The 25747-nt window shown below is 42.5% G+C and overlaps 1 protein-coding gene across 18 annotated transcripts in view; it reads left to right on the top strand.

Moving 5' to 3' along the window:
• cacna1ab (calcium channel, voltage-dependent, P/Q type, alpha 1A subunit, b) overlaps window positions 1-25747 on the top strand; it is a 257077-nt gene that overhangs the window by 20845 nt on the left and 210485 nt on the right. For all 18 annotated transcript variants that reach the window (XM_074631184.1, XM_074631174.1, XM_074631170.1 and 15 more), the window contains exon 2: window positions 10107-10481. In XM_074631184.1, coding sequence (XP_074487285.1) covers window positions 10111-10481 — 371 coding nt within the window. In that variant the 5' untranslated portion in view covers window positions 10107-10110. The remainder of the gene's footprint in view (window positions 1-10106; window positions 10482-25747) is intronic.

Genomic DNA, 25747 nt, shown 5'->3' with positions numbered 1-25747 from the left:
ACAAGAAAAAGACTGATTTAAAGGGACTGTTTGTAACTTTTTAAGCGTATAAATGTACCAGGTCTGGCCACATGCGCGCTCGCATGTGGCCGGAGCCTCTGCTCCTCTGCTTACCTTCATTGACACTCGCTGTCTCGCTCAACCTCTAGACGTGAACGCGCGCTCACTCCACACTGCAGAAGAGTTAGTTTAGCTCTGAGAATATCTAGTGAATGTACAGTGGACGTTTGTGCAGAAGTAAATGCTGCAGCTCCTCACGACCAGCTGGGAGGAGACCACGGGGAAGACCCAGGACTAGGTGGAGAGATTATATCTCCACACTGGCCTGGGAACGCCTCGGGATCCCCCAGTCAGAGCTGGTTAATGTGGCCCGGGAAAGGGAAGTTTGGGGTCCCTGCTGGAGCTGTTGCCCCCGTGACCCGACCCCGGATAAGAGGTTGAAGATGGATGGACGGATGGATGTTAACCTACGTCACTGCTTTTTGCTTTCAATTTGAAAACCCCAGAAAAGACCGCAGACCTTAAAATCGACGCTATAGGAAACAACTTTGACTTTGTGTCTCTGAATGTAAAAGAAGATGTTTGATGGTTTCATGCATCCCACTCCGTCTGTTGTGTGTGTATTTGTTATCTTAGTAGCTGTGAAAGCATTGTTAGAATCAGCATTAACGGGCTGGTTTCTGCTTTTTAGGACAAACATTGTGTGGACTATTATGCCGTAAAGATGCTGTCATGCACGTAGACGCAGCTGTCAAGTAAAACATCCTCTTTTGACCTGACACATGCAGAATAACTCCTCCAGTCAGCTCTCCTGCTTGCTGAATTACCAGTTCTTATACCGTATTGATGAAAAGCTGTTTTTCACAGTAGATTTAGAGAAATTATGGCCCAAGTAGCTGCTCAGAAGCGCTTCAAGGGTAAAGGAAAAAAGGTTTTACTCATCCACTTTCGCCTGGACAGATTTTCCCGGCGCTGCCCGGGGATTCAGTTCAGTGACCATCCAATCAAAAGCCTGCCTCTGTGACTTTGAGGCATTGCTCGCTGTGTTTTTTTTTGTCTCTGGCCTTCTTAAATGCACCAAACCAACAATCCCCTTTTCACTTCTCCGTCTCTGAAACAGAGAGAGACGGAGAGGACAAAATACCGGAAACACCCCAGAACAAAATACTTTGAATAAATTACAGATTGAGGGTGAGTCACGTTCAGCTCAGCGAGCTGGCTGCTGTGTTTATTGGTGTCTTGAACTAAAGGTCGTGACGTCAGTGACGTAGCAGGACTCAGCAGGAAGAATGAGTTTCAGTTAAGTGCGTGTGATAACGGTGGAAAATGAAGATTGGCTTTGTGCTGTGAGAAATCATTTAAATGTTGTACAGTCTTCTGGGGTTTTATTGGCGGTAGCATTTAACCATGACGATAGAGGAACAGCATCTTTAGGAGGAGTGAAACTAATGAGTAGCTTCATTATTGATTAATTTTTCATAATTACATACTTTTTGACAGATGTTTAGTCTGTAAAATGTCATAAAATAACATTTCATGTTCTCAGCACCCACTGTGTCGTCTGTCAAGAATAACAGTTAAAATACACCCAAATTATTCAGTTTATAATGATCAAACCCAGATCAGAGCAGAAGCTGCAGATGCAATGCAGATTAATCACATTTTATATCTGTTCAAAATGAACCTTAAAGGAGATTTGTCAAGTATTTAATACTCTTATCAACATGGGAGTGGACTAATATGCTGCTTTATGCAAATGTAGGTATATATTTATTATTTGACAAAAAACAAATTTGCCTTAACGCCTTATTATTGCTTTAATATTGACAGCCATAGTTGTAATAAAGTAGTTCCATGTAGATCTATGGCATGTAGAGTTGTAGTAGTTCTCTGTACTGTAGATCTATGGCATGTAGAGTTGTAGTAGTTCTCTGTACTATAGATCTATAGCATGTAGAGTTGTATTAGTTCTCTGTACTGTAGATCTATGGCATGTAGAGTTGTATTAGTTCTCTGTACTGTAGATCTATAGCATGTAGAGTTATAGTAGTTCTCTGTACTGTAGATCTATAGTATGTAGAGTTGTAGTAGTTCTCTGTACTGTAGATCTATGGCATGTAGAGTTGTAGTAGTTCTCTGTACTGTAGATCTATGGTATGTAGAGTTGTAGTAGTTCTCTGTACTGTAGATCTATGGCATGTAGAGTTGTAGTAGTTCCATGTAGATCTATGGCATGTAGAGTTGTAGTAGTTCTCTGTACTGTAGATCTATGGCATGTAGAGTTGTATTAGTTCTCTGTACTGTAGATCTATAGCATGTAGAGTTATAGTAGTTCTCTGTACTGTAGATCTATAGTATGTAGAGTTGTAGTAGTTCTCTGTACTGTAGATCTATGGTATGTAGAGTTATAGTAGTTCTCTGTACTGTAGATCTATGGCATGTAGAGTTGTATTAGTTCTCTGTACTGTAGATCTATATCATGTAGAGTTGTATTAGTTCTCTGTACTGTAGATCTATGGCATGTAGAGTTGTAGTAGTTCTCTGTACTGTAGATCTATGGTATGTAGAGTTATAGTAGTTCTCTGTACTGTAGATCTATGGCATGTAGAGTTGTATTAGTTCTCTGTACTGTAGATCTATATCATGTAGAGTTGTATTAGTTCTCTGTACTGTAGATCTATAGCATGTAGAGTTATAGTAGTTCTCTGTACTGTAGATCTATAGTATGTAGAGTTGTAGTAGTTCTCTGTACTGTAGATCTATGGCATGTAGAGTTGTAGTAGTTCTCTGTACTGTAGATCTATGGCATGTAGAGTTGTAGTAGTTCTCTGTACTGTAGATCTATGGTATGTAGAGTTGTAGTAGTTCTCTGTACTGTAGATCTATGGCATGTAGAGTTGTAGTAGTTCCATGTAGATCTATGGCATGTAGAGTTGTAGTAGTTCTCTGTACTGTAGATCTATGGCATGTAGAGTTGTAGTAGTTCTCTGTACTATAGATCTATAGCATGTAGAGTTGTATTAGTTCTCTGTACTGTAGATCTATGGCATGTAGAGTTGTATTAGTTCTCTGTACTGTAGATCTATAGCATGTAGAGTTATAGTAGTTCTCTGTACTGTAGATCTATAGTATGTAGAGTTGTAGTAGTTCTCTGTACTGTAGATCTATGGCATGTAGAGTTGTAGTAGTTCTCTGTACTGTAGATCTATGGTATGTAGAGTTATAGTAGTTCTCTGTACTGTAGATCTATGGCATGTAGAGTTGTAGTAGTTCCATGTAGATCTATGGCATGTAGAGTTGTAGTAGTTCTCTGTACTGTAGATCTATGGCATGTAGAGTTGTATTAGTTCTCTGTACTGTAGATCTATAGCATGTAGAGTTATAGTAGTTCTCTGTACTGTAGATCTATAGTATGTAGAGTTGTAGTAGTTCTCTGTACTGTAGATCTATGGTATGTAGAGTTATAGTAGTTCTCTGTACTGTAGATCTATGGCATGTAGAGTTGTATTAGTTCTCTGTACTGTAGATCTATATCATGTAGAGTTGTATTAGTTCTCTGTACTGTAGATCTATGGCATGTAGAGTTGTAGTAGTTCTCTGTACTGTAGATCTATGGTATGTAGAGTTATAGTAGTTCTCTGTACTGTAGATCTATGGCATGTAGAGTTGTATTAGTTCTCTGTACTGTAGATCTATATCATGTAGAGTTGTATTTGTTCTCTGTACTGTAGATCTATAGCATGTAGAGTTATAGTAGTTCTCTGTACTGTAGATCTATAGTATGTAGAGTTGTAGTAGTTCTCTGTACTGTAGATCTATGGCATGTAGAGTTGTAGTAGTTCTCTGTACTGTAGATCTATGGCATGTAGAGTTGTAGTAGTTCTCTGTACTGTAGATCTATGGTATGTAGAGTTGTAGTAGTTCTCTGTACTGTAGATCTATGGTATGTAGAGTTATAGTAGTTCTCTGTACTGTAGATCTATGGCATGTAGAGTTGTAGTAGTTCCATGTAGATCTATGGCATGTAGAGTTGTAGTAGTTCTCTGTACTGTAGATCTATGGCATGTAGAGTTGTATTAGTTCTCTGTACTGTAGATCTATAGCATGTAGAGTTATAGTAGTTCTCTGTACTGTAGATCTATAGTATGTAGAGTTGTAGTAGTTCTCTGTACTGTAGATCTATGGTATGTAGAGTTATAGTAGTTCTCTGTACTGTAGATCTATGGCATGTAGAGTTGTATTAGTTCTCTGTACTGTAGATCTATATCATGTAGAGTTGTATTAGTTCTCTGTACTGTAGATCTATGGCATGTAGAGTTGTAGTAGTTCTCTGTACTGTAGATCTATGGTATGTAGAGTTATAGTAGTTCTCTGTACTGTAGATCTATGGCATGTAGAGTTGTATTAGTTCTCTGTACTGTAGATCTATATCATGTAGAGTTGTATTAGTTCTCTGTACTGTAGATCTATAGCATGTAGAGTTATAGTAGTTCTCTGTACTGTAGATCTATAGCATGTAGAGTTGTAGTAGTTCTCTGTACTGTAGATCTATGGCATGTAGAGTTGTAGTAGTTCTCTGTACTGTAGATCTATGGCATGTAGAGTTGTAGTAGTTCTCTGTACTGTAGATCTATGGTATGTAGAGTTGTAGTAGTTCTCTGTACTGTAGATCTATGGCATGTAGAGTTGTAGTAGTTCCATGTAGATCTATGGCATGTAGAGTTGTAGTAGTTCTCTGTACTGTAGATCTATGGCATGTAGAGTTGTAGTAGTTCTCTGTACTATAGATCTATAGCATGTAGAGTTGTATTAGTTCTCTGTACTGTAGATCTATGGCATGTAGAGTTGTATTAGTTCTCTGTACTGTAGATCTATAGCATGTAGAGTTATAGTAGTTCTCTGTACTGTAGATCTATAGTATGTAGAGTTGTAGTAGTTCTCTGTACTGTAGATCTATGGCATGTAGAGTTGTAGTAGTTCTCTGTACTGTAGATCTATGGTATGTAGAGTTATAGTAGTTCTCTGTACTGTAGATCTATGGCATGTAGAGTTGTAGTAGTTCCATGTAGATCTATGGCATGTAGAGTTGTAGTAGTTCTCTGTACTGTAGATCTATGGCATGTAGAGTTGTATTAGTTCTCTGTACTGTAGATCTATAGCATGTAGAGTTATAGTAGTTCTCTGTACTGTAGATCTATAGTATGTAGAGTTGTAGTAGTTCTCTGTACTGTAGATCTATGGTATGTAGAGTTATAGTAGTTCTCTGTACTGTAGATCTATGGCATGTAGAGTTGTATTAGTTCTCTGTACTGTAGATCTATATCATGTAGAGTTGTATTAGTTCTCTGTACTGTAGATCTATGGCATGTAGAGTTGTAGTAGTTCTCTGTACTGTAGATCTATGGTATGTAGAGTTATAGTAGTTCTCTGTACTGTAGATCTATGGCATGTAGAGTTGTATTAGTTCTCTGTACTGTAGATCTATATCATGTAGAGTTGTATTAGTTCTCTGTACTGTAGATCTATAGCATGTAGAGTTATAGTAGTTCTCTGTACTGTAGATCTATAGTATGTAGAGTTGTAGTAGTTCTCTGTACTGTAGATCTATGGCATGTAGAGTTGTAGTAGTTCTCTGTACTGTAGATCTATGGCATGTAGAGTTGTAGTAGTTCTCTGTACTGTAGATCTATGGTATGTAGAGTTGTAGTAGTTCTCTGTACTGTAGATCTATGGCATGTAGAGTTGTAGTAGTTCCATGTAGATCTATGGCATGTAGAGTTGTAGTAGTTCTCTGTACTGTAGATCTATGGCATGTAGAGTTGTAGAGTTGTAGAAGTTCTCTGTACTGTAGATCTATAGCATGTAGAGTTGTAGTAGTTCTCTGTACTGTAGATCTATGGCATGTAGAGTTGTAGTAGTTCTCTGTACTGTAGATCTATGGTATGTAGAGTTGTAGTAGTTCTCTGTACTGTAGATCTATGGCATGTAGAGTTGTAGTAGTTCTCTGTACTGTAGATCTATGGTATGTAGAGTTGTAGTAGTTCTCTGTACTGTAGATCTATGGCATGTAGAGTTATAGTAGTTCTCTGTACTATAGATCTATAGCATGTAGAGTTGTAGTAGTTCTCTGTACTGTAGATCTATAGCATGTAGAGTTATAGTAGTTCTCTGTACTATAGATCTATAGCATGTAGAGTTATAGTAGTTCTCTGTACTGTAGATCTATAGCATGTAGAGTTGTAGTAGTTCTCTGTACTATAGATCTATAGCATGTAGAGTTGTATTAGTTCTCTGTACTGTAGATCTATAGCATGTAGAGTTGTAGTAGTTCTCTGTGAAGCCAGAGGAGCAGAAGCGTCCTCGTCTCTGCTGCTGTCCGTCCTCTGGGGGTGAGAAAGAGACATAATGACTGAAAGTGAGAGAGGATTTTGCTTCATCTGCACGGCTCTGCTCTCTTTTCTCTCTCTCTCATTCCTCCCCTCATCTGTCACGTCCGTTAATCTCTCTTTCTGCCTCATCCTGCTGACTTCTGCTGCCTCTCTACCGTTCATTAAAGCTCTCTCTCCATCACACCCCAATGTCTCTTCTTTTTTTTCTGTCCCCCATTACTGTCTTCCTCTTTCACCCTCTCACCCTCTTCTTTATCTGTCCATCAACCTCCCTGTCTCCCCTCTACCCCCCCATGCCCCCACACCTCCTCTGTTGTCCCTGCTAGTCCTGTGTCATGTGCCTGGTCCTGAGTTTGTGCTCTCTGCTGCTGCTGCTAATACAACCAGACCTGTGTTATTCAAGCCCTGCGGCACACACACACACACACACACACACACACACACACACACACACACACTCAATCACCCAACAAAGTCCTTACCATAGCAGTATGTCTCATCGTTGAACCTGCAGTGTGTGTGAGCGTAAATCTGTGTGTGTGCTCCTGTCTCCGTGAATTAGTTTTCTCTTTACACCATGTCAGGGAGAAATAATGTGTAATGCACGCTCAGCAGATAACTGGTGAGGAAAAATGCTGTTTACAATACACACACACACACACACACACACACACACACACACACACACACACACACACACACTTACAAATGCACAGAAACACATGAACACACACACAAACAAACAAGGAGCATTATTTTTTTTTTTGCAAGTACGTAGTAAAAAGTAAAAGCCGGGTTAGCGTCGTTACTCTTTGCCGGCGTTTAATTGAGAGTGTTTCACCTTTATCTTCCCGTCCAGCCGTCTTCTGTCTCCTCACACCTCTCGTTGTTCTTTGTACTTTTATTCAATGTCTGTTTTATTAATGTTCACACTCTCTTCACCTCCTCTCACTCCATCTTGACTCTTCTTTACCGAAGGAGAGGGACATTAGCTTACTTGTTTTAAACTGTTCTCTCTGGTTTATGTTTGTTTTTAACATATAAAGAGCTGCATTTTATACGACAACGTAGTCGGGGTATATAGCGCTCCGCAAGTCCGTCCATCCGTTCGCCCGTCCGCCCGTCCGCCCATCAGTCCATCCGTCCTTCCATCCGTCTGTCCTTCCGTTCGTCTGTCCTTCAGTCCGTCTGTCCTTCCATCCGTCTGTCCTTCCGTTCGTCTGTCCTTCAGTCCGTCTGTCCTTCCATCCGTCTGTCCTTCCGTTCGTCTGTCCTTCAGTCCGTCTGTCCTTCCATCCGTCTGTCCTTCCGTTCGTCTGTCCTTCAGTCCGTCTGTCCTTCCATCCGTCTGTCCTTCCGTTCGTCTGTCCTTCAGTCCGTCTGTCCTTCCATCCGTCTGTCCTTCCGTTCGTCTGTTTTTCCATCCTTCTGTCTGTCCGTCTGTCCGTCTTTCCTTCCGTCCACCCGTCCATCCGTCCTTCCGTCCGTCTGTCCTTCCGTTCGTCTGTCCTTCAGTCCATCCGTCCTTCCATCCGTCTGTCCTTCCGTTCGTCTGTCCTTCAGTCCGTCTGTCCTTCCATCCGTCTGTCCTTCCGTTCGTCTGTCCTTCAGTCCGTCTGTCCTTCCATCCGTCTGTCCTTCCGTTCGTCTGTCCTTCAGTCCGTCTGTCCTTCCATCCGTCTGTCCTTCCGTTCGTCTGTTTTTCCATCCTTCTGTCTGTCCGTCTGTCTTTCCATCCATCTGTCCGTCCTTCCGTCCGTCTTTCCTTCCGTCCACCCGTCCATCCGTCCTTCCGTCCGTCTGTCTGTCCTTCCGTCCGTCCGTCTGTCCTTTCGTCTGCCCGTCCGTCCGTCCTTCCGTCCGTCCGTCTGTCCTTCCATCTCTCTGTCTGTCCTTCCGTCCATCTGTCCATCTGTCCTTCCGTCCGCCCGTCCGTCCGTCCTTCCGTTCGTTCGTCTGTCCTAAAGTCCGTCAGTCCTTGCATCCGTCTGTCCTTCCGTCCATCTGTCTGTCCTTCCGTCCGTCCTTCCTTCTGTCTTTTCTGTCCTTCAGTCCGTCTGTCCTTCAATCCGTCTGTCCGTCCGTCTGTCCTTCCGTTTGTCTGTCTTTCCATCCGTCTGTCCGTCCGTCTGTCCTTCCGTTTGTCTGTCCTTCTGTTCGTCTGTCCTTCTGTCCATCTGTCCTTCCGTTCGTCTGTCCTTCCGTCCGCCTGTCCTTCTGTCCGTCCGTCCTTTCGTCTGTCCTAACGGTGTCAATATACACACATTACATGCATATAGTGTCCTTTCAAAATACTTCTGTTTTCTCAGGAAGGTTTAGGCAACACCGCCTCTCAGGTAGGGTTAGGACGTTAACTTCACTGACTAGAGACTCACGACGTCTGAGATGACGGGACACGAACAGCGGTCTCCTGGTTGAATGTCTTGTGTTTGTTTGACCCATCGATCACTCCTCCTGCCCTGAGCAGACTCTCACACTCCTTATACTACTTCACTTACTCTGCCCGTCTAATAACGCCGCGGGTGGTTCACATTGGAGTTAGTTGAAAGCCCGGTGCGTTGCATACAGTTGCTGAAGGTACACAGACAGTTGTTGTTTGCTGCTTTATTAATGCTCTGGATATCGTATAGGAATAATGTCCTTACCTCTGTTATCTTAACAGAAATGCCTTTTCTTACAGTGCATGTTCAGTAAATAATCTCTTATTCAAACACGGCTGGAGTTGTGAAGCTGCTGAAGCTGCTGGAGCTGCTGAAGCTGCTGGAGCTGCTGAAGCTGCTGAAGCGGCTGAAGCTGCTGAAGCGGCTGAAGCGGCTGAAGCTGCTGAAGCTGCTTAGGCTTTGTAGTGGGAGGTTTTTCGTGGCTTATTTATTGGACAATCTGTTATGTTGTTTCTCATTCTAGTGCTAATGCCAACTCTGAAAGTTGTTGGTGTTTATCTTTGGAAGCAGCTTGTCCTCTTACTGAATATCACATTTAGTTATGGATGGTATTATAATCCTTTTTATGATGAGTGAACATTGGATTGAAGAAACTGTGTTTCAATTATTCCTTCCCTTGTTCACCTCTTTTTTTTCACCATAAGTCATTTACTTTTCTACATTCATCCCTCCTCCTGTTCCCTTTTCCCTTCACCTCAGTCCATCTCTCTTCCTCCTCCACATCCTTTCCTTCCATCCATCCTTTCACACGGACACCGGTTTCCTGGGTGGAAGACGCAAACCCGTGTGTGAGACGTCAAAAACAAACGTAATCCTGGAGAAGAATCGCTCCCTCCAAGCGTTATTGAAGATGCAGTTTCTTTTTTTTTCATTTTGTTTTTCCTTTATTTGGTTTTACTCCGACATCTACATAAACATACTTAATTAGATACAACTTTTCCAGTTTTTACAATGAAATGATAGAACACAGATAGAACATGGGGGTGCTTTTCATGTGAAATAAGATCAAATAAATAATAATACAAAAAATTACATTTAGAAAAAATAAAAATTAAACAAAAGAAGGGCGTTTTGGGGAAATATACTTTTTCCACTCGTTCCAAATTTTCTCAAATTTAGTTTCTTGAAGCCTCATTGAGAAAGTAATTCTTTCCATTATAAATATTTCATAAATTACATCATACCAGTTCTCCATAAGCCATTTCTTAGTAATTGCTATTCTAGCAGCATTTTGCAGTTTCATTGTCTCATCTGTCTCCGTCTCCTCCTCCTCCAGCTCCATGCTGTCCCCCCTCTATCCGGACCATGGCGGCTCGGTGGCGTGGCCCCAGAGCTCCTCCTGCTCCTCCTCCTCTCAGGGCCTCCACCGGCCGCTCCGCTGCCACCCGCCTCCGATCAGCGGGAGCAGCGTGGGGCCCAACCCCACCTACTACCACGCCGTCTACGACGTCCGGGTGGAGCAGTACAGAGAAGTGCCCTTCACCGGGGTCCGACCCGGCCGGGGCTCCCTGTCCCTGGTTACCGGCGGCACCGACCCCAAGGTCCCGCTGATCCGCCGGAGGGGGGGAGTGGTGGACCACCGTGATGTCATCCTGGCCCACCAGGCTCACAAGCTGCACAACACACCGCAGGCCCGGAGGAAACAGTGGGAGTGAGTACACTTCACTTTTTACAGCTCAGATAACAATATGAAGGGAGGAGCTGCGTTTATTTAAGGTGTTGGAGGCTCCTTGATCATGTGATGATGCCTCAGGTTCACCTCATAACCATTGGTTACGATATTCAAACTAAAACTTGTCTCTTTTCTGTCAGTTGGATACGACAAGTGTCTCTAAATACTACTTTATCCAGCCGCCATTGGTGGCCGTTTCTATGGTGAAAAATCATGAATAAGACGGGACGCTTTGTCGTTGTAGGTCTAATTGTCAGCAAAACTCAGCACCATTGTTGCAATGCATGCCGATTAGATTTGTGTCCGACCTGCTCTGACGTCATGCGTACGTGGGCAGCGATAACCTCACGAGATCGAGCCGGCCGCAGTTTTCAGAGCCAGGCACCGCAGTTGCTCTCCACTGACTGCAAGACCCAGTGCATGATGGGAAACGCCTGATCAAAGAGCTGGTTGGCTCTTAGTTTTGACAGCAAGTCACAACTTTCTGTGTAATTGTAATATTTAACGCTAGATTGTAGGATATTAGTCTCATGTTGTGCAGTCAAGGTTTCATCTGTTAACAAACATACCTTGTGTGGTTGATAATAATAATAACAATTATAATAATGAAGGTTATTTATATAACGCTTATCAATTACAAAGAGCTTTACAAGGCGGACATACACATAATAAAGGATAGAATCCAATGTCAGATACTCGCACATTTCCACATAGATTTACAAACTAATATAAATAAATCCTAACGTGGTCTGAAAACTACAAGTGGCCTTCAGATCGGATCCAACAGGACGTCACTTTTCCTGTGACTTCCTGTAAACTCTTTGAAAACTGGAAACTGACACAGAATCAAGAAGTGAACTGAATCGTCATTTTAAACTTCCTGATCGTATGTTTTCTAACAACGTTCTCCTTGGGGGTCGTAGTTGACTCCTCCACTTTGTTTCTACGTACACGGGTTTGTACCTTTTGAGCTTCTGTCAAAGATCCAGTTGTTTAAAGGGACAGTTTGGGTGTTTTTGAACTGGGGTTGTATGAGGTACTTTTCCATAGTCGGTGTATTACCTACAGTAGATGACGGTTGGTGACCGGCACCGAAGCAAAGCGATACAGTACTGTGAATGGAGACGGCAGAAAAACACATTTTAACCACCTTAAATTGATATCCGTTTAAGTGTACGATATATTTAGAATATTTTCCGACTGAGAACTGAACTGAAAGTGAAACGTATCTCTACTGTTTTTGTCATCTGAGCCTTCTGGCTTTGGAGAGAGCAGAGATGAGTCAATGCAAAGAACATAAATGTCAGTATCTGGGTGCCCTACAGTTGTAGCGTCGGCCCATTTGACCACGGAGACGGCCGGCTCGACCGCCACGTTACCGCCATACGATAACGTTTCCTGTCCGTGACAGAGTTAGCATGCAGCTTTAGCTCTGCTCTGTCTAGCTCTGCTTTTCCTGCAATGTTTGAAACCCAAAGTGTTTCCATCCTTTACTGGATGTGTAGTGTTTACCACGCTGGATTTAACATGGGAGGGTGCAGGTCGTATCCACGCTGACCCTCCAACGTTTTCTACTTTCTCGTTTCAGCTCGCTGAGGTTTGTTTTGCTTTCGACGGATACGTAACGGATATGACGTCACGTTACTCAGTTCACTTTCACTTTCAGTTCCCCGTTAGAAAGGGCTGTCTGACGGGAGGATAAAGCCGCATCTTTTGTATTCCTCTTAACTGGGAGTTTCATGTCCATTCAAACTTTGGACGTACTCTAACTGATGAATTTACTTCTGGATCCCCTTTAAGGATGCAGGAGCAGGTAGCATACAGTAGTTGTTTGTTGAAATCAGCTGCTGCTGGAAATGAGGACAATGAGAGCGGAGAGACTGAACCAAAACGTGCCAAAAGAAACCCCAAAACAATCAGCCTAATGTGGCTAAAATGCTCAGTAGAGCTGCAGAACTGGTTGGTAATTCTCCGTGGGTTAGTTACTTCAAGTGTCCCCTTTCTCGTTATTCATTTGATTCAATGTAAATATTAAAAAATACATATTGATTAGTGGAGATTTTAAGGTGGTAAATGGGAACATAACTGGAGCTGATTGTGATATTGTGGTATCAGCTAATCTGTTTGTGCCAGAACATGAAGGAGTGTTTCCCTCCACCTGGTTGTAGAGAGTACGTCCATCCCTCTATCTGCCTTCCCTCCACCTGGTTATACATTAGAGAGTACATCCATCCCTCTATCTGCCTTCCCTCCTCTTCCTGTCTCCCATAAAGACATTATTCATTATCCTGCACAGCCCATATCTCACATGTGCAGCTTATCTGTTACCTGCCAAACACAGATCTCCCTATAGGTTACCTAGAGACGGGGGACGAGCCATAAAACATAATTACTATTGTTCAACACTAATTGCTGTAATCATATCTGGGATCTAACAGTCCTAACAAGGTCCCAGTTCATCCTAGCCGTACTTATCAACGACAGGATGTAGACAAAGTCCTAATGGAAAAAAAGACTTTGGAAGGAAGGTTCATATTAGGTTGAATGTCAAATCATAGAAGCATTTGACAGCTATAAAAGCCGTCTGACATTCAGCACTTTGAGTTTTCAGAGCAGCTACAAACAGGCAGAGCTGTTGTTTCATCCATCAGACTTTTTAATATGTTCAGGGAAGCGTCCTCAAAAGACTACGATAATTTACATTAAACAAAGACAAATGGTCACAATTTGAAACCAATAAAGATATGATGTGGAGCAGCGCTCGACGTGGAAAGAATTATTCACATGTTGGTGTGTGTATCGACCGAAGCAGCAGTCATTATTAGCCTCATTCTGAATATCTGCAGTGAATAAAAGATACTGGGAGATATTGGGGTCTATGGAAAGGAGGCTGGGTCACGGGTGGACATCGGTCTTGAGGTATGGGGTATAACGCATGCGCAGTGTAACTGAAGCTGCGGTCGTGCGTTGCGATTGGCTCAATTAAGGCGAGTGCAGACCAGATTTTACTGCGCATGTGTTGTACCCCCGAAGATATGACGCGTTGATGAGGCGTGACCCAGCCTCCTTTCCACAGGCCTTGGGTTTGGGGGTCCTTCCCCAAGGATTTAAGTGAAGGTTTTTGACTTAAAACTCTGCGATTTGTTCTCATTTTGGACCATTATTATTACAAGTTGAATAATTGTTTTATTATTTACACGTATCACAGCCTTCTTCTGAACATTTAATTCTTCTGGAAATGTTTTCCTTGTGAAATCATCATTCTATAAATCAAAAGAGAAGATTCAGAAAACTTTAAAATAATCATTTGTTCACAAATTAAAAAAAAAAAAAAGTCATGACCAACAGTTCAGCAGCCTTATTATTTCACAGAAAGAATGTGAACAGTGTTTAGTTTAGTTTAGTTTAATGAGATCTCCACTAGCTGCAGCATTGCAGCTGTTATTCTTCCTGGGATCCACAAACACACTTACAATGAGACAGCGTGAGAATAAACAGGACAAGACAAAAACACACACACACGCAGAGTAATATAACATAACATAATATTACAGAATAAAACAGCACAAGACTGAAACACAGACAAGACGAGCTCCTGATAATCAGAAAAAATTTAAATTGCATTGCGTCTTGTCGGACAAAACAAAGGCGACGTGAGGCGACGCAACAGTCGGCCTTCATCGCCGCTAGTTCTTTAACGTCGGGTCGGTGCGTCTGGGTTTTAACTACCGAGGGGGGCGTTATCATTTCATCAGGAGGGAAACACTGTATAGTAGCGGCCCACTTTGAGCACTGATGTGCAGCGCTGATGAACACTGCTAACTGTAGATTTATCAAAAACTCACAATTAACATTGCAGCTGTAGCAAAAGATCAGTTCCCCCCATTTTGTGTTGTTAAAAAAACACAAAGGGAAGAACAGGTTGGACAAAGCAACGCTGTAATGATTCCTTTTCAGTTTGTGTTCTTTGGGTCTATTTTCAATCCAAGGATGCAGAGCGGAGCTCAACTCTCCTCCGACGGTAACGCAGAAGACTATGGATGAATTGGAAGCCATAAGATTCATTGCAAGATCGATACGCCGTGTCCAAATAGTGTTAGAGCTTTTAGTGCCAACGTGATTCAAACAACTAAGAAGATCAATAGCGTTGTGTCTTCATTGATTGTACGTCTCTGAGAGACATCTGAAGAGGAGAGCGTTTGCTTTAACAACACACGCTGTAATCTGGATTATCACGGAGAGACTTTCGCCAGCTAAGCAAGAGAAGTCTTCAAACTGTCTCAGCCATATGCAGACTGGTACACCGACACATCATTTTTACTTCTGATTTTCTGTTTAAATGATGTCGTTTCTGCAGTTTTTTATTGAAAAGACGTGACTTAATGCGTCCCATGGTCAGTGCTGGACCTGACCAATTTGGTGCACTAGGTAAGATTTTAGCGTGTGCAACTCCACCTCTTTGTTTGAGGTGTTATTTTTGTGCATACAGGGTTGAAATAGCCTCTTAACTTAAGCTTATAATATAGCTACCATATTGACCTTGATTATGAGACAAAAAATAATAAAAAACTTCACATATTGGGAAAAAAACAAACAAGGTAAACTGATTTATAAATCTTTTAGATTAAATTGTCTTGGTGGCAAAGGCCAAAAAGTAACCTGCACCCTGCTGATAGGCCTATTTCTAATATAATTTAACCATCTAAAAGTGAAAAATAGAACCATAGGTTATATTTTAATTAGCCTGTCTCATCGTTCACCATGATTTCAAATTAGAATTATTCTCCTCCTCCGTTCTTGGTTTACTTAGCCGACTATTAACCCTCTGAACATGATGGTGGATCATCTGACTGGCATTAACATTACTGTCTTTTGAAGGCCGTTGCAGGTTTCAGTCTTTAAGATAGTGGACATGAAGTGGAATCATAGGAATCTTGAGATTGTGATGAATCCGTTGATACCAAATGTCGTGCTAGCGTGCTGGGAAAGGGGATAAATATTAGGGATGGGACGGTACACCTATCTCCTGATTCGATGCTATTCGATATGTATTGCGATTCTATATTACGATTTATTGCGATTTTTGTTAACTTCTCTAACACTAGACCATGGGGAAGAATCATACACTTCTAGGGACTTTTACTTTGGAAAACATCTAAATGAATCCAGTAAGAATATTTGATTTTCAGCATGTATGTAGTCAGAGAAGTCCTGAAGTCAAATATATCAGGATCATTGTCAGGAGTTATTTATAACATTTCTTATCCATCAACCCAAAAATCAAAGAATAAAAACTTTTCCCTCACAGATTAGTGGGATTTTCTTTTTAATTCATAAAGGACATGTAATGTTTTATACTTCTGGTGAATATAATCCATCAATCTGATTTCCATAGATGTATTTTGTATATACAGTTCCCTTTGTTAACACCTTATTTTGAAAAACCGGACGTAGTCCCACGTGTCTACTTCCTCTAACTTCTCCAAGGTGGTCTCTAGCTCTCCCGTCAGCTCCGTTCTCTTTATCCATCCATGGTCAGCTCCATCGGGGCCGTTTCAATGCAGAGAACACAAATGTCAGTATCTGGGTGCTCTACAGTTGTAGCGTCGGCCCATTTGACCACGGAGACGAGAGCGACGGCCGGCTCCACCGCCACGTTACCACCATACCATAACGTTTCCTGTCCGTGACAGAGTTAGCATGCAGCTTTAGCCGTGATGTCTAGCTCTGCTTTTCCTGTCAATGTGTGAAACCCAAAGTGTTTCCATCCTTTACTGGATGTGTAGTGTTTACCACGCTGGATTTAACATGTGAGGGCGCAGGTCGTATCCACGACGACCCTCCAACGATTTAGACTCTCTGAGGTTTGTTTTGGTTGACGGATACGGAACGGATATGACGTCACGTTACTCAGACTACCACAATAAAAGCGGTAACTTCCTTCTACCTCCGCATAGACTCAAATGAAGCAAATACATCGATTCTGGCATTAAAACATCTATTTCAAAATCGTAAAAAAAAGGAAATCGTGATGTTTGTGCCTAAGCACAGCATGTGTGCCGAGCTGCGTCCCTGCCCATGGTACAGTATACGATTTCCATGATATGGACGCCACCAAAGAAAACGTGTCCCTTTTGTAGCTACCATATACTGTTTATTCTTTAGAGTGGAAATGAGTTCCTTGTGCAGCATCTCTCAACAGAGAGTCTTTCAGGTTTCTCTCTTGTAATCAAACTCTCCAGCCGCTGATGTGATTGACTAACTCACCTTCAAACAGAGACGAGGAAGTAATCAGCGAAATGAAAGTGAGTTTGGCTGCAATGAAAGCATGCAGACTATTCACTCGAGAGGAGAACAAACGTTACCTGAGCTGACTCTCTTACCGGCCTTTTCCCCGTCACGAGGTCCTTGAGTCCTGAACCTTGTAACGGAGGCGGTGGCTTGTGACAGAGAGAAACTTTATATTGCCTTGTTTTTATGTTTTGACGGACAAACAAGCAGAAAGACGGGAAGGCAGACAGCTGCTGACCCAGTTGCAGATCAGACCAGGTGTGTCAGCGAAGCCTGGGCGGGGGGGGCAGAAGATGATTTTTATTAGACATGACAGGTTAAAACCCCACTTACCCTGTCATGCAGTAGATCCATGGATGGGGTGATTGCCGTTGGGATGGATGGGTTTTATTACCCTCTGGTCCCGTGTGTCTGCCTGCCTCTTCCCCTTTCTATCTCTTTCAACGCCCCCCTCAGACTCTCTAAGGTGATCCATGCCGACTAGTTGATCACACCCAAACGGCCTTTGCAGGACCAGTGGCTGCAGCAGCTCATCTATCCTCTGCCAGCCGTGATAGAGAGCATGTTTACTGCTTCTGCTGCATCACCTGTCTCTGCCGTCTCTGCCGTCTCGCCGTCTCTGGCACCGGATCAGTTCGTTATTGGCAGAACACAGAGATTCCCCCGTGTTGCCAAAAAACTGACAATTAATTAAGATGAGATGAAATGTGATCCGCAGGAGGAAAACTTAGTGTTACAACGGCACAAGAAACGGACAAATAACACTAATCAAGGTAATACGGATTATTAATATACTATATATAATACTAGAGGGGCACTCAGAGAGCGCTGACCTCCACCAAGGCCGTTCCATAAGTGAAAAATAATGGGTGTATCCGCACAGTTATTCGGATCCTCTCCAAACCTTCATGGGCTTTTCCTTTGACCATGTTACACCCTTCCACCAAGTTTCATTAAAATCGGTCTGGTAGTTTTACTGTAATCCTGCTGACAAACCAAACCAAAAATTGCTATGTATAACAGACCGTTGCTACGTATAACAGACTGTTGCTGTGTATAACAGACCGTTGCTGTGTATAACAGACCGTTGCTATGTATTACACACCGTTGCTACGTATAACAGACTGTTGCTGTGTATAACAGACCGTTGCTGTGTATAACAGACCGTTGCTATGTATTACACACCGTTGCTACGTATAACAGACCGTTGCTATGTATAACAGACCGTTGCTGTGTATAACAGACCGTTGCTACGTATAACAGACCGTTGCTGTGTATAACAGACCGTTGCTGTGTACAACAGACTGTTGCTACGTATAACAGACCGTTGCTATGTATAACAGACCGTTGCTATGTATAACAGACCGTTGCTATGGACGCAGTCCTGATGTCGGACTCTGGAGGATCGTTTTTGTGTTAAATTATTGATTTCTTCAGTAAGTAGCCGTGTAATAAGCGGGATAATGTACAGCTAGCGGGTCATTGTTGTGAGTCGACCGAAGAGTGCAGCATCGCCCTGTCGGGCAATCCCGACTGACTTTACTGTATTTCAGAGGCTCTAGTAGGTTCAGTTTTAGGTCTAGAGTGAAGCTACAGATATCATATGAAACTATAAAAACTTAAGGAATCCATTAGTACCAACCATGTCATACTAGCTCGGCAAAGAGGCTAAATAACGCTCCGAACTGCACTAAATTTTGGTTTGGAAAAACTGTCAATAAGGGGGTTTCTGAGCAGTTTACACAACACAAGTGCTCGCCATCCAATCCAATCAACAAAAAAAAATGCAATTCTTGCAGAAATCTCCAAATTGTCAAAAGTTTTTGATCCCAAATCACAGCATGGCTTTTTCTACAGTGTTCCTCAAGGTCTTGGTGTCTTAATGTGGGATTTTGGAGGGATTATTGATCATTTTTATCAATTCTCCAGTGGTAAAAAAATGGTTAAATTTAGCACTAAATCTGTGTAACAAATGATATCAACCCAAAAACTGCTGCAACAACTTATGAGACATAATAGAGCATGGGGATGACCATCATATACTTATATCATCATGTTCTAAACCCTTATACACTTCTACAATTCATTTTAAATCATGAATTCATGTTTATTTCTGATTTATGACTAGAACATCTTGACCCACAGTGCTGAGCTGCATCTAAAATGAATCTCCAGGTTTCCAGCTTTCAGATGATGTACACCACTTCTATGTGACGTCTACTGTTGACCTGCTATCTCCCCCTAAAGACCCCCTGGACCCCCTAAAGAAGACTAGAAACGAGGTTCTCAGAGGGTTCATTGTAGGTTGTTGTGGAAGTGAGAAGCAACTTTTTTCCTTACCCTGTTCTATTTTTCCAGACGCTGTCCCGGTCATTCTCATATTTCTTTAACCTCTTTGCTGCCACCAGCACTCCGATACTGTAAATGTGCTTTTTAGGCTGTGACCTTCCTAAAGGTCACAGTAAACTGAGAACGCCTGACGCACAGACCGGGTCAGAGGGAAGAGTTGACCTGCGGAGCGTGGAAGCATGTTGGAGCAAGAGATGACGTCTTTCCCCGTGACATTATATGATCCAAAAACAAGCAGACCGCTGCATTATTCCTCTTTAAATAAACCTGCTCAATCTGCCATTCCCTCTTTGACATTGGGATTTAGAAGTGAAAGTGTCTCTTTGTTTTTTGGATCATGTGATGTCGTTGAAGTGAGACAGACCTCATTAAAACACGGAGATTCAACAAAATGAAAAGCCTCCAGCAAGGAGAAATCATTATAACCGATGGATTCATTTACTTTTCTTTTATTAATGTGAGGAATCACTCATCTGACGTTGGACGTCATTCAAAGAGTCTCCTTATCAATGAGAACATAATTAAGAAACAACAATAACTAACACATCCGTTCTGTGTGTATCTAGTGGAAAACACTTTGTTTGTTTTGGTTGATATCGTGAATATAGCGGTCTCTGTTTTAAAGTTTACTGCAGGAGAACACCTGCTATCATGCTGACAGCTCAGTGACAGAGAAGAAACTGGTTGCAACACGGAAAATACGCTTTAATATTAGGTTTATGATTTAAATATCTAATCGTGATTAATCGAAAATTAATCACACATGTTTTTATCTGTTCAAAATCACTTAACAACACAAATCAATGACAGATATTGATCCAGAAACCCTCACAGGTACTGCATTTAGCATAAAACAATATGCTCAGATCATAACATGGCAAACTGCAGCCCAACAGGCAACAACAGCTGTCAGTGTGTCAGTGTGCTGACTTGACTATGACTTGCCCCAAACTGCATGTGATTATCATAAAGTGGGCATGTCTGTAAAGGAGAGACTCGTGGGTACCCATAGAACCCATTTACATTCACTGATCTGGAGGTCAGAGGTCAAGGGACCCCTTTGAAAATGGCCATGACAGTTTTTCCTCGCAGAAATTGTTGCCCAACTTTGGAGCGTTATTTAACCTCCTTCATGACCAGCTAGTATGACATGGTTGGTACCGATGGATTCATCAGGTTCTGTAGTTTCATATGATGCCAGTATCTTCACTCTAGCTTTAAAGCTGAGGTCGCTACAACCTCCAAATGATCGATTGCGTTAATGCTTTAAAGAAATGAGTGGCGTTAAAATGAATTTGCGTTAACGTGTTATTATATTCATTCATGTTTATTTCTGATTTATGACTTGAACAACTTGACACACAGTGCTGAGCTGCATCTCAGATTAATCTTCAGGTTTCCAGCTTTCAGATGATGTTCACCACTTCTATGTGACGTCTACTGTTGACCTGCTATCTCCCCCTAAAGACCCCCTGGACCTCCTAAAGAAGACTAGAAACGGGTCTATTGTGGCTCTCAGTGTTAAAGACCACATATACAATTACAGTATAAATACCTTACCCAGATGATGATTTGATTATTACTTATAGTTTTTATAGTTATTACTTAAAGAGTATACCTGATTTGTGAAGTTGAGCATTATATGACAAACTAGAGACGTACAATAGAAACAGGTTATGTGATATAAACGTGTTCGTTCTGATTTAAACGTCGTTGTGAGGCTCAAAGAAAACAAATGAAACTACAGGAACATAGTTCTCTGTGTTTTGTTCTCCTCCTCTCTCTCTTTCCTCGTCTCTCCTCCTCTTTCCCCTCAGTGGGAGGTGGCGGTTATTAGCAGTGCCCTCACGCTGAAGCTACAACTTCTTGCCAGAATCTGTCACCTCCACACCACCAACACACACACACACACACACACACACACACACACACACACACAGAGACAGTGTGTGTGTGTGTGTGTGTGTGTGTGTGTGTGTGTGTGTGTGTGTGTTATCAGATAGAACACACTTTCTCTTCTTCACCCGTTTCCAGTGCATAATAAACATTACATACATAGTGATTCTTTTGTCCCCTTCATATCCAGACACCAGGCATCGAGGACCCAGTGGTCTTGAGAGAGATAGAGAGAGAGAGAGAGAGAGAAAGAGAGAAAGAGAGAGAGAGAGACCTACTGGACAAACAACCCACTAACATCTGGCTTTTGTCTTTAGTGGGAAAAGTCACAATCGCCGTTCATTCCCAGGACGAATGACTCTATTATTCGGCTCCAGCTCCGATCGGCAGTGATGGAAACATGACACCCGGGTGAACACACTAATGTTTCACCCCTTTTCCAGTGTGATGCTGTGTGACGCACATTGACGTGACTAAAATGTGCGATTAATTGTGATAAACTATTTTAACCGATTGACAACCCTAATTAAGAAATATTATTTAAAAAAAGGTCTAAAGCGGGGGCGCCGCGGTAGCTCACCTGGTAGAATGGGCGCCCCATGTATCAAATAGGTGAGTCCTTGCTGCAGCGGCCCGGGGTTCGAATCCGACCTGTGGCCCTTTCTGCATGTCATCCCCTCTCTCTCCCCCCCTTTCACCACTATCACTATCACTCTCAATAAAGGCAAAAAATAATCTTTAAAAAAAAAAAAAAAGTCTAAAGCGTTCTACATAGATTTCATAAGTGGAAGACAAAAAAAACTGAGTGTCCGGCTAGAAGTGTTCAGTGATCTGCCGAAAAAACTTAAAGTTTGTGTAAAGCAATAATAAATCTGCATTCTGGGTTTGTCACACCTCAGAAAAATGTCTTACTAACCACCCAGCCAAATTTGAATGATCGAAATCATGGAGAAATCAGCAGTGAGACGCCCACAAGCACGAAGAGGGAGGAGCTCAGCACCAAATCCACGTCCGACAGGCAGATTGGGGGAAATGTGGCGTATGGAAGACAGCTTGCCCGGTGTCGCTCGGGGGCCTGAGTCCTTCTGATCGAGGCTCAGCCCGTGGACAGTGTGAGGACGGTAACGGGCCGGGGTGGCACGAGACCGATAGTCGACAGGTACCTGAAGGGAAAGTTGAAAAGAACTTTGAAGAGAAGGGTCAAGAGGGTGTGAAACCGTTGAGAGGTAAACGGGTGGCGTCCGCGCATTCTGCCCGGGGGATTCAACTCGTACGGGTTAGGGACATCCGCTTGGTGTTTGAGGATCCCCACGCCGGACCTCTCCACGGCGCTGGCTGGCCCCCGCCGGGCGCATTTCCTCCGCAAGCTTTACAGCGCCCCCCCGTCCAGACCTCGCCGCTTCCCGGGGTCTTGGACAAAGTGCTTGCTTTTGTGGTCCTGGATGTCTCTAAGACATTCGTGGCGCTGGTACTCCGTACTCTGACACTTTGTCATTTTCCTGGACTTCTCTTTTGCCGTTCCAAAACCAGGTTTGTGAAGACGGGTGGGGGTTATGTTAAGGATGGCTCCACTGCGTCATCGAGCCACGATTTCAGCCCCGCCCAAAAAATCCTGAACACAAAACTGGCGAAAAACAATTTAACGGTCTAACTCCACAATCCAGTACTACAATGTTCACAGCCTCTGCAACATGTTTTCACTCATTAATTTCCAACATTTCTAATGTGTTTAGAAACAAGGCCTTTAATTTGAGACCCTGCCGTACCCCCTCCATCCACCTCGACCCCCTCCATCCACCTCCACCACCTCCATCCACCTCCACAACCTCCATCCACCTCCACCACCTCCATGACTTCTGAGCTGAACGAGATCGTAATGCTTGCTGGACTTGCCGTGTTTGAACGTAGAAACATATTTGGTAAAACCACATACATGTTAAACGTTTCAGAGACAGTGTGATGTGACAGTCTCTCCGTCTCTCCGTCTCTCCGTCTCTCCGTCTCTCCGTCCCCCCGTCCGTCCCTCAGTGACTGTCTTTCTGTTGTGTTGTATTAGTGCCAGCATCAGTCAGTTTGTTTTGCTGGCTTGGCGACGCCACTCTGCTGCCAGCTGCACTTCTGCTTCCAGAGTGCACATCATTCATTTTAATATTTATCCTCCGTCTCTCTCGCTCTCTCTCTCTCATCTTCCACCTCTCCTCTCCATTCACCACCAGCCCTGTCCTCTCCTCACATTTCTTCTCCTCTCTTATATCCACTCTTTCTCTATCACCCTTCCCTCTTTACTCTCTTTCTCTCTCTCCCTCTCCCTTCTGTCTCCTCCCTCTTCCTCCTCTCAGTCTGAGAATTAGTATTCTGATTAGCGGCATCTACTCGCTGCTGTTTTAGTGATAAATTGATGTGACAGTTTGCCTATGAAGCACATTGATGACTTCTTTTTTCCACCCAAGGTTGTTTGGTTTTCATGAGAAGTGATTTAGTTTCCCGCCCACCTCTCTTCCAACGGGCCGCTCGGGTTTATTACCTCCACCGAGGAGGTGATGTTCTCGGTTCAGTTAGTTTGTCTGTTTGTCAGCAGGAGTACGCAAAAACTACTCGCCCAGGTTTCATGAAACTTGGTGGAAGGGTGCAGAACGGACCAACGAAGAACGCTTTAAGCTTTGATCCGAATCACGTGGCGGATACACGCATTATTTTTCCTTTGTATAAACGGCTTTGGTGGAGGTCGGCGCTCTCAGAGTGGCCTTCTAGTTAGGGCGGGGTGATACGGCCAAAATCTTCTAAAATAGATGTTTTAATGCCAGAAGCGATATATTTGCTTCATCTGAGTCTATGCAGAGGTAGAAGGAAGTTACCACTTTTATTTTTGTAGTTTGAGTAACGTGACGTCATATCCGTTCCGTATCCGTTCCGTATCCGTTCCGTATCCGTTCCGTATCCGTCAACCAAAACAAACCGCAGCGAGCCGCAAACGAGAATGTAGATAACTGTTGGAGGGTCAGCGTGGATACGACCTGCACCCTCACATGTTAAATCCAGCGTGGTAAACACTACACATCCAGTAAAGGATGGAAACACTTTGGGTTTCACACGTTGACAGGAAAAGCAGAGCTTAAGCTGCATGCTAACTTCTAAAAAAGGCCAAAATGTGTCAGAAAATAAGGCTGAAAAAAATCAGAAAAAAGCCAAAATATATCCGCAAAACAAATCTTAAAAAAAGACCGAAAAATGTAAAAAAAAATGCCTAAAATATGCCGAAGTATGACCGAAATATGGCCCAAAAATATGTCAAAGAAAAATGCCAAAATATGTCCAAACAAATGTCTGAAATATTTCCGAAAAAAAGGCTGAAAAGTTAGCAGGAAACGTTGTCGTATCGCGGTAACGTGGCGGTGGAGCCGGCCGTTGCTCTCGTCTCCGTGGTCAAATGGGCCGACGCTACGACTGTAGAGCACCCAGATACTGACATTTATGTTCTCTGCATTGAAACGGCCCCGATGGAGCTGACCATGGTTGGATGAAGAGAACGGAGCTATGTAGAGTTCTAAAGTGAAATTGAGTTTATTCAGTTGGGTGAAGGTCAGAAGTAAACTGGTTTCTAGATCGATGCATTTGTCTCCTAAAAATAATACTAATTTACACCTGAATCTTTTTTTTAATATATCAACATCAGAGAAACTTTTTTAAATGAACTTATCTTCTAAATGTTCACTGACAACATATTGAATTCATTCTTCCTACAGTATCCACTCCTGCAGTATAATATCCGCTCGTAGCAACCGAAGCATGATTAAACCTTTTTATGGTTGCGTTCGGGGACTCAGGGCAACCGTTTGGGGAGAGATTGTGGTCTTGGTGTAATATTGAAAAAGTGAATAATGACTTGTAGCGACGAACAAGAAGAATTTACTTATTTAACATTTAATGAAACGATGATCTTTTGTCTTCTATAAACCGAAACGTGTGATTTAGACTCCGGACACAGTTCTCACTGGTCTCCAGTTTAAATCAGCGTCCCTATAAATAGCATGTTGTTCAAAAACAACACTTTCTGTCGTCAGTGAACATAATCCAGACTGCAATTATGTTTCCCATCAAAACGTAGCTGGAAAAACAGATTAGTGTGATATGAACGTACTTTGTAGGAGACGTGGTTGAGAATCGTTGCAGTCGTTGTGCAGTCGAAACTGCTCCGTCACAGTTTTCTCTCTTCACACACACGTATCATTCAACATGTTCTAAGACGTGTTTCTCTCAAAATGAAAAAACTCTAACAAACAAGAGTTACAGTTTGTTGTTGCAACCTTTTATTTGATTGGAACCAACACAAGTGCTCGCCATCCAATCGCCGAAAAATGCAAACCTTGCAGAAATCTCAAAAATGTAAAAAGTTTTTTATCCCAAATCACAGCATGTCTTTATCTATGGTGTTCCTCAAGGTCTTGGTGTCTTAATGTGGTATTTTGGAGGGATTATTGATCATTTTTATCAATTCTCCAGTGGTAAAGAAATGGTTAAATTTAGCACCAAATCTGTGTAACAAATGGTATCAACCCAAAAACTGCTGCAACAACTTATGAGACATAACAGAGCATGGGGATGACCAACATATACTTCTATCATAATGATCTTAGCCCTTATATACTTTTTAATTAATGTTTATTTCTGCATGTGATGATCATAAAGTGGGCATGTCTGTAAAGGGGAGA

Source organism: Sebastes fasciatus, chromosome 3 (assembly GCF_043250625.1).
Source record: "Sebastes fasciatus isolate fSebFas1 chromosome 3, fSebFas1.pri, whole genome shotgun sequence".
Taxonomy (NCBI): Eukaryota; Metazoa; Chordata; class Actinopteri; order Perciformes; family Sebastidae; genus Sebastes; species Sebastes fasciatus.
The sequence above is the reverse complement of the archived record's forward strand: the minus strand, read 5'-3'. Positions and strand labels throughout refer to the sequence as shown.